Genomic DNA, 8,991 nt, shown 5'->3' with positions numbered 1-8,991 from the left:
AATTGCTAGTTGGCTGAGAATTTTTATTATGAAGGGGTATGAATTTTGTCAAATGCTTTCTCTGTGTCACATCCACTCACATTTCAACTGCAAAGCCTCTGTACCCGCCCCAAAGTGGCAGGATACCAGCTAGAGGCCAGTGGTGGCAGCTTGTGGCAGCAGGCCAGGCCCTTGGTGCCGCCAGGCTGAGGGTGTCCTGGAGGGCATCAGGCTTCCCCTCTCTCAGCTCAGCTGGTCCAGCAACTTGACCAGATTTGGCCAGCTTGTTGGACTTGCCTCGGATAGTTTCCCTTCCTCCCATGACCATCACCACCAGGTAAGGCCACGTCCAGGACAGCCTGCCTCAGAGACACGGATTACTGTTCCTCTCACCTCTAGGGGGGGATCAGGGTCCCACTCGGAGTCCCCATCCTACAGATTCTACAGACCTGGCTGCAGCATGCCCCAGGGCTCCCATTATACCAACTGGGAACGACTCTCCAAGAAAACGTTAAGGTCCCAACAGGTGAAGGTGGCCCCCAATCCGGGTGCTATCCTTCAGGTCCCTGACCTGGCCACTGGGCGACAGCAAAAGGCCCGAGCGGCCGGCTCAGGTGCCCAGGCGAGGGCCCAGGTGGGGCCGACCCCGAGCAGCAGAGCCCCCCCCCCCCGCCCCGCCGCACCTTCAGCGCCCCCCGTTGGTTCAAAGGGTCGAGCCCCGCCCCCTCCAGGCCCCGAGCCCGCTTTGAAGTGCAGATGATGCGGCCTGGAAGGGGCCACTTCACACCTCGGGCTCGGGATAAAGCGGCCGCCGGCCGCCGGCCCCCAGACGCGCCGCCGCCGCCGCCGCCATGGCCCAGTCCCTGTGTCCGCCGCTCCCCGAGCCCTGGCTCCTCTCCGCCGGCTGGGGCCCGGCTCGGCATCCGGACGGCGGCTGCTCCCCCGCCTCGTCCCCCGACTCCTGGGGCAGCGTCCCGGCCGGCAGCCCCGAGCCGAGCCCCGGGCGGCCCGGCGGCCCCGCGGCCCCGCGAGTCCGCAGCGCCGGGAGGCGCGGAGCCCGCGGCAGCCGCCTGGGGTCGGGACAGCGGCAGAGCGCCAGCGAGCGCGAGAAGCTGCGCATGCGCACGCTCGCCCGCGCCCTGCACGAGCTGCGCCGCTTTCTGCCGCCGTCCGTGGCGCCCGCCGGCCAGAGCCTCACCAAGATCGAGACGCTGCGCCTGGCCATCCGCTACATCGGCCACCTGTCGGCCGTGCTGGGCCTCAGCGAGGAGAGCCTGCAGCGCCGGCGGCGGCGGCGTGGCGACGCGGCGGCGCCTCCGTGCTGCCAGCTCTGCCCCGACGGCGGTGGCGGCGGCGGCGGCGGCGGTGGCCCCGCGCAGGCGCAGACGCAGACGCCGGTGCAGGTGCAGGTGCAGGCGCGCGCCCCGGGGGGCCTGGGCTCCACGGCGCCCTGGGGGTCCCCGCCGGCCCGTCCCGGAGCGCTAGCAGCGCCCGAGCCGCCAGACCCACCGGTGCTTTATGAGGAGGCGGCGTTTTCGGAATCTCAGGCAGTGGAGCCGGGCCCGTCGTCTCCGGTTAGTACTTCTTCCCGGAGACTGGGGCGGGGGTGGGGGTGCTACGTGCTGGCCGCGTCCCCGGCGCGCAGCTTACCCTGGGAGGGGGGCTCGCCCTGCGGCACCCCCACCGGCAGCCGGGGCCGGCCTGCTTGCTGTCCGGAGCAGGGTAGCTGGTGTGCCCGGGGCGCTCAAGCGGCGAGGGGAGGGAGAGGACACGCAAGGGACAGAGTCCTGTGTCCCGCCAAAGGTGCCCTGGGAGTGGAACCCACGAGCGCGACACCCACACCCCGCGGCCAGTGCTGACGGGAACTCCGTTCCCTCTCCCTCCGCAGCTCTTTCCTGGCGACGTGCTGGCCCTGTTGGAGACCTGGATGCCCCTTTCGCCCCTGGAGTGGCCGCCGGTCTGAACAGATGAAGTGACAACGTACAACTGGAGCCCTGTCTGTGAGCATCGAGGCATTTTTGTCCTGAGCACCTTCAAAACGGCCTCTCCCCCCACAGACTCCCTTTCCTAGGAGGGGGCACTTGTGAAACCGGCATGGACATTCCTGAGAGTGAGAACCTGTCCCCACCCAGGACACCTCTCCCCAGCCCCTCCAGCAATGGAGGGACCCATAGGTAGACCCTTGGAGCCCGGCAGGGGGTGCCTGCCTCATATGTATTTATTTATTTGTGAATAAACTGTGCTGGTGTCAATTGGCAGTTTCTTCTTCCTCTACATGGACACAAAGCTCCCTCCCCTTCTTCAAAGAACCTAGGAGAATCATGAGAGTTTCTTGCAGTCTTCAGTCCCCAAAATACACAGGCTCAGACCCTTTCCCCCATGCCCCCAGCCCTGGCTTAGCATCTAGTATTCTAGGAAGGTCAGCCTGGAAGGGGGAGGTGCTGCATATGCCGAGGTGGTAGCAGGTGGAGTCTGTCCATGTTTTCTTTGAACCCGGTTGGAGCTGGGTAAAACCAAAGCATCTCTGTAGAAAATACATTTCCATTAGTACTTACTGTGCACCAGGGCGTTTACACATTTTATACCCGAATAACCATTTTACGGAAGAATAAACTAGGGATCAGCACTCAAGCCCAGATATGAATTCAGAATCTGAGTTTCTTATCCCTGGTAGGATTTTGCCAGGGGACAGGAGCTCCAAGGGTTCATTTCATGCGTCCCAAGCCCCTTCTCCCCTTGTGCTGGAGCATATCATGACCTGAACCTTGGGATTTTCTCATCTACCTCCACTCTGGTTTCTTGCCCAGGTGGTTTAGGGACATAAAATAACATCAGTGAGTCAGTCCGGAGAGTTTATGTAACTGTGCCCTCCTAGCGGCCTTGCTAGGGTGGAGAGGCTCATGGGGTTGCATCCAAATCCACACACCTGACCTGGAACCACACTCCTGTCTACATTGCTGGGTTCAGGTCAGGGACACACTATAAGGGGAAGAAGAAAGCCTTGACCCAGAAGGAGCCTGGCCTCACTCATGGGGTCTGGTAAGCAGTCAAGCCTTAATGGGGAGGTGCAGTGCGGCCAGGTCAGCCTCTGCCCAAGGATCCCTGGGCCCTCTGCGGATGGATACCGAGTTTTCCCCTCTCCTTCAAGCATCTTTGAAATACAGGTGTTGGTGTTTGTTTTTTATGAGAGCTTTATTGAGATATAGTGTATGTACCATAAAATTCAACCTTTTAATTCAGTGGTTTTAATGTATTTATAGTTGTGCAACTGCCATCATTGTCTTAATGTAGAACATTTTCATCACCCCCAAAAGAAACCCTGGGCCCACTAGCAGTCACTCTGATTATCCCACCCCTCACCCCTCACCCCCAACCCCAGCACACTCATCTACTTTCCATCTCCATAGATTTGCCTGTTAGGGACATTTTGTATGAATGGAATCACACAATATGAGGCCTTTTGTGTCTGGGTTTTTTCATCTGTCATAACATTTTCAGGGTTCATCCGTGTGGTCTCGTGCATCAGTACTTCTTTTACTGCCCGGTGATATTACATTGCATAGATATAACCTGGTTTATCTGTTTGGCCGTTGATACTGATAGGGTTGTTTTGAAACCACCTCAGAGATCATTTCCAGGGCTCGCCAGGCCGGGAGGGGCAGTAATTCAGAACAGGCCTGCGGCACTGCTGTGTCATTCAGGCGTTCAGGCGCACCCTGGCCAGCATTTGGCCGCAGAGAGTGGGATCCAAAAGCAGAGGCCCTGCAGGAGGGCAGACCTCACACCTCCGATGACCACCTCCTTTCCCACACCTCCCCTCCCACCTTGCCTTCCCCTCCCAGGACCCTAACTGGAGCCGAGTGGGAAGGCTTTTCCAGGGGCCTAGCCAATTTAGAAAATCTGTTTGCATGGCAAAGGCCCTGTGGTTTAGGATGGGGAATTAAAGTTATTAGCAAGTCTTTTCACAGATAAGTGGGTCTCATCAGCCAGCGCCCTCCCCTGGGGAGAGCCTCACCCTCCCTCTCAGAGCCCAGGAGCGGCCCAGTGTTTATTAGCACCTGGGTGTGAATTTTCATTAGCAGGTCTCTGCTAATAAGATAGGGGATCGGGGATGGAGGGGGGCGTCTCCTCGCACTGCTCCTGCGCCCCCTTGCTGGGCCAGCGCCACCGCCCAGGAGGAAGGCCAGTGTTCCCGCTCCGAGGCCCTGGGACGGTCCCTGGCATCTAGGTAGGTGAGAGCGTGTGCTCTCTCAGGTCTCAGCCAACCAACCCGTGAAAGCGGTCGGCTGGTGGGGCCGTGTTAAGGATGGAGAAGTTGAGTAGAGAGAGGCGCCCTAATGCGCCCCACATTTGGTCAGTGGCGGTGTTGGATTGGGACGCGGATGTGAGTGCGTCTGTGTGCTTCCCCAGGTCACATGGTGTGTGTCAGAGCTAAACGCCAGCCTGTGTTGGGGACTGGGTGGCGCCCCACCTCACCCGGTCCCGGCCTGGAGGGAGTGGGCGCGGACCTGCTGCAAGACGGGAGCCAGGGAATGGCATCAGCAGGGGATGCCCCACCAGGCCGCTGGCCAGCGGTGCTGCCTCCTCGGGGGGAGCTGCTTTCACAGGGGTCCCGGTCAGAGCCCGTGGGGTACAGGCACACACGGAGCAGCTCCCATCAGCCAGGCTCTGTGTTAAGGGCTTTATTTTTATTATTTTTTTTTTAAAGATTTTATTATTTGACAGAGAGAAAGAAAGCACAAGCAGGGGGAGACTCAGAGGGAGAGGGAGAAGCAGACTCCCCGCTGAGCAGGGCGCCTGGCATGGGGCTCCAACCCTGGACCGAGATCAAGACCCCAGCCTAAGGCAGATTACTCGCCTACTAACCTACTCAGGTGCCCTGTATCAAGGGCTTTAAATTCAACATCTAACCTCAAGCCAGTTTAGCCTCCCAGGCACAGGTGAAGTGGGCAGGTGTGTGTGCTTCTACCCGTTGGACAGATCAGGACGCTGAAGCATGGACAGTGGGGATTTTTTTACAGAGCTAGTACTGAGCGGTTGGGGCAGATGGTGGGCAGTCGTCGACAAATCGGGTCCTCGGAACAGTGGCGGCAGGCAAGTGTGTGTGTTGGGGGGTGTAGAGTAAGGCTCTTGATGCACCTTGACCACCAGTGCCACCGATCGCCAGCAGGGAAGCTGCTTCTGCTCGCCGAGGAGGCCGGACTGTGGGTGCTGATGCTGGCTGGGCCACGTCCTAAGGAGGGGCAGCTAAGCTGATGGTTCTGTACTCCAGACATTGATTCAAGGACATGTTACGTGGGTCACCATGTGAACCTCGAGGACAAGAAGGGGGTGGTGGTCATGGGCTGGCTGTCTTCCCTCTAGCCACTTGTAGCTACATAAACAAGGCCATCTGAGGGGCATACGGATATGCCAGGATTCTGAGACACCCTGTATCTGGAGAACTGGGGCTGGTCCTGACTGCAAAGCCCCTGCTTATCCCAGGGCCAGGCCACTTTGGCCACCCCAGCCCCCCTGCCCCCAGATGTCCCTGCATTTGCACACCCCTGAGCCTGATGCCTTCTAAGTTTGGCACCGTGGGCACTCCTTTGACTCACGTTAATTCCAACAGTTTCCTGAGAAGACACAAGGTTCTCCTTTTTTTTTTTTTTTTTTTTTTGAGAGAGATCGAGCACACTTGGCATGAGCAGGGTGGGGGAGGGGGAGCATCTCAGGCAGACTCCCCACTGAGCGTGGAGGAGATGGGGTTCCATCTCAGGACCCTGAGATCATGACCAAAGCTGAAATCAAGAGTTGGACATTTAACTGACTGAGCGCCCCCAGGTGCCCCAAGAACACCCTAAGTTCTTGGTGCTTTGGAGGCATTCTGCTCCCCAATGGGCCAGGACCTCCTTGGGGCCCCCTGGCACAGCCCACTCAGCTCCTCGGTGCACCAGTTCTGAGTGGGGCTAGAGCCGTGGGGCCCCTGCTCAGCGCTGCTAAGGCCTCTTCTGCCCATTTCCCTGCACATGGCCAGGCCCTGGGTCCTCCGGTCTTCCCCTCTCCCCTCTCCTCCCTCCTGTGGACCAGGCATAGGAGGTGCCTTGTGAATGCCCCAACTCCCCTCCTGCTCCCCGCTCTCCCCATACTAGGAAACGAGGCAGCAGCGGGATGTGGGCAGCACATGACTCTGGAGAAGGCAGACAGGGCACCTCTGGGGTCTTGGCCAGCTCAGCACCCCTCCTGCCTTCTCCCCTTGTGACCTGGCACTTTCCTTGCTTCACATGGCTGCCCCTCCTTAGCTGGGGCGGGCATGACCTCCATGTCCCTCCAGGGCTGGCACAGGCCACAGGCCCACCCAGTCAGTGGGCCTTGAGTGGTTCAAGGATGTGACCAGGTTCAGGGTGGGGAGAAGCAGGCTTTAGATGTTCCCAGAACCATCAAGAAAGGGACACTTGCTGTGGGTGCTGTTGGCAGCCGTGTTGCCACCCAAGCAGAGGGCCTCCCTGCAAAGGGAATCAGAATAGAGGTGGAGAGAGGTTCCTGAAGTTATCTAACACCTGGACCCAGCTACACGGGGAGCATCATGCTCCTGGGTGTTCACTTGACATGAGCCAGCCCAAAAGCTCATTTGAGTTGAGTCTCTGCCACTTGATGTTGAAAAAGTCCTTTAGGGCTTGATAGAGGCTGTTCTAGGCCATGTAACCGAGCCTCAACTTCCTGTCTGTAAAATGTGGGTAATGATGATATGGACATTTCACAAGATCACTTGAGGCACACACAGCAAGCACACATCATAGTAGGTGCCCCATAAATGCTGGTGTCCCGTCCCATTCGGGTGGTGGGTAAGGCCAAGGCCATCATCCCAAGTTCTCCCCCCTCATCTTGAGAGAGAGTGGCCTCAGGGCAAGCTGCGTGGAGGAAGAGGGTGGTTGTGGGAGTCGTTGCTGCTCCAGGTGGGAAGGGAAGGGGCAGGCACCTCAGGGGGGGACCTCTCCATCCAGGGACCTTCTGCGGTCTGCACCAGCACCGTGGAGGAGGTGTCGTGGCAGTGGGGAGCATGTGTGACCCAAAGGAGGAGATAGGTGGGAAAGGTCACTGCGGGTCACAGCCCCCACCTGCAGTTGGTCACAGGGAGGCTGAGACGAGACACCTGCCTGCAGTTCTCAGAGGCACCACACGATGTCCTCAGAGAGGCAGGCACAGGCCTGGAGCTGGGGAACCCCCTGCAGGGTGGAGGGGGTGCTCTGCATCCTGTATTCTGGTTCCAGGGGCTGCTCCTTCCAGTCCTCCAGCCCCGCTCCCGGGATCCTCCAGGGTCCAGGCCAGCAGGCAAGGGGCAGTAGTGCCACAGTCCCTGCCTCTCAGGCCCCTGTGACCTCAGGCAGGTGCCCAGCCACTCAGAACCTCAGCCTCTCCAAGTGATTCCAGAAAGGTCATGAGCCGGCACAGGGAAGGAAAGGAAATGGGTGGGGAGAAAGAGGTGGCCTGAGGTCTTGCTCATTTGAGTGAAGTGACTCTCCTTCTCTTTCTCTAGAAGATGAATGGGCCTCACAAGGCCCGGGACTCTGCCTGAAATCGTTGCCTGGGCCCTGCTGGGGTCTGCACTGTGTGGGAAGAGAGGGTTACACAGCACAGCAACTTTGGAGTCTGGAAACGGTATCATTGTTTATTGGGGTGGCACCTCTGCCCACCGAGGGCTCTAACAAGTGGCTTAGGGGCATAGGCTCCCAGGGCCTACCTCCCCCTTGCTGAGGTCCCAGCCTGCCAGTCCAGGTCCCTGGGGCCTACTGAGCTGCTGTCCTCTGTCATTGTGTCTCTGGACCTCAGGGCATCCTGAAGGCTGTGTACTGCAAAGCTTTTTGGCAGCCCAGTCACTTCCTGAAGTTCTCTCTTTGGAGCATCAAGGAATACCTGTGAAGCCGGGTCCAGTGCTCCTCCTCTTTCACCTTCTTCTCCAGCTTCTGGAAACTGTGGGCCGCATAGGTGGAGATGAGAGGAAACTGCTTCACTCCGTGTGCCCCCACTCCTCCTCCTCCTAGGTCCCCAGGCAGACCCTGCCTGCCCTGTGCTAATCTAAGAAACTCTCCAAATGGATAAAGAAGGTGTGGTGTCTATAAACAATGGAATATTACTCAGCCATCAAAAAATATGAAATCTTGCCATTTGCAATGATGTGGATGGAACTAGAAGGTATTATGCTAGATGAAATAAGTCAATTGGAGAAAGATAATTATTATAGGATTTCGCTCATATGGAATTTAAGAAACAAAACGGGATCATAGGAGAAGAGAGGGAGAAATAAAACAAGATAAAATCAGAGAGGGAGACAAACCATAAGAGACTCTTAACCATAGGAAACAAACTGGGGATCACTGAAGGTGAGGAAGTTGGGGGAACGGGGTAACTGGGTGATGGACATGAAGGAGGGCATGTGATGTAATGAGCACTGGGTGTTGCAACCGATGAATCACTGAACTCTACCTCTGAAACTAATAAAAAAAAAAAAGACAAAAAAGAAGAATTCTCCAAATGGCACATCTGCTGCACGTCTGTGTCCTCAGGACTCAGCCTGGTGCACAGCCCACCCTCAGAACACCCTTACTGCCTGACAACAGGGTGGGCATCCTAAACCAGGAGATGCCCCCCACCCCTGATAGAAAGCACGGTGTGCTGGGGGAGTCATGGTCTGTGTGCATGGACCCCCATTAGCCACATCAGAATGCCAGCATGTCCGGTGAGTAACACTTCCTGAACATCTATCAGTGACACCAGCTGGACCCCAAGACCTGACCTTGACTGATCACCTGTTTGTACCCACTGACTTTTGTTTCACATTTTTCTTTAAGCTCTTCTTTCCAGTGTATCTCTTAACTCAAGCAAAAGAACTGAGGGACACAGCATCCTGTGATTAAACCCGAACCTACCCCTCAAGTAATAACACCTGCCCAGATAGACTTTCAGAGGCTCAGACAACCCAGACCAGTTCGCACTTAACACCCAACTCACACCTGCACACATGGACCATGGAGT

General features: G+C 57.6%; 2 protein-coding genes across 4 annotated transcripts in view; one reads left to right on the top strand and one right to left on the bottom strand.

The window, feature by feature from the left end:
- The first annotated feature begins 361 nt into the window (after window positions 1-361).
- On the top strand, window positions 362-2,231 carry MESP1 (mesoderm posterior bHLH transcription factor 1). Its single transcript, XM_041751209.1, has 2 exons — window positions 362-1,553; window positions 1,868-2,231. The coding sequence occupies exons 1-2, from the start codon at window positions 831-833 to the stop codon at window positions 1,940-1,942; spliced, it is 798 nt and encodes a 265-aa protein (XP_041607143.1). The 5' UTR covers window positions 362-830; the 3' UTR covers window positions 1,943-2,231.
- A 3,469-nt stretch (window positions 2,232-5,700) lies between these two features.
- The window catches only part of WDR93 (WD repeat domain 93), a 51,257-nt gene continuing 47,966 nt past the window's right edge, over window positions 5,701-8,991 (bottom strand). For 2 of the 3 annotated variants that reach the window (XR_005987198.1, XM_041751002.1), the window contains one exon: window positions 5,701-7,929. Coding sequence is in view for 1 of the 3 variants with exons in the window: in XM_041751002.1 (XP_041606936.1) it covers window positions 7,833-7,929 (97 nt within the window). In the remaining 2 variants the exon portion in view is untranslated. The remainder of the gene's footprint in view (window positions 7,930-8,991) is intronic. The other variant, XR_005987199.1, reaches the window with a different exon arrangement.

This window comes from Vulpes lagopus, chromosome 4 (assembly GCF_018345385.1).
Source record: "Vulpes lagopus strain Blue_001 chromosome 4, ASM1834538v1, whole genome shotgun sequence".
NCBI classification, from domain to species: domain Eukaryota; kingdom Metazoa; phylum Chordata; class Mammalia; order Carnivora; family Canidae; genus Vulpes; species Vulpes lagopus.
This window is presented reverse-complemented; position numbering and strand designations above follow the sequence as displayed.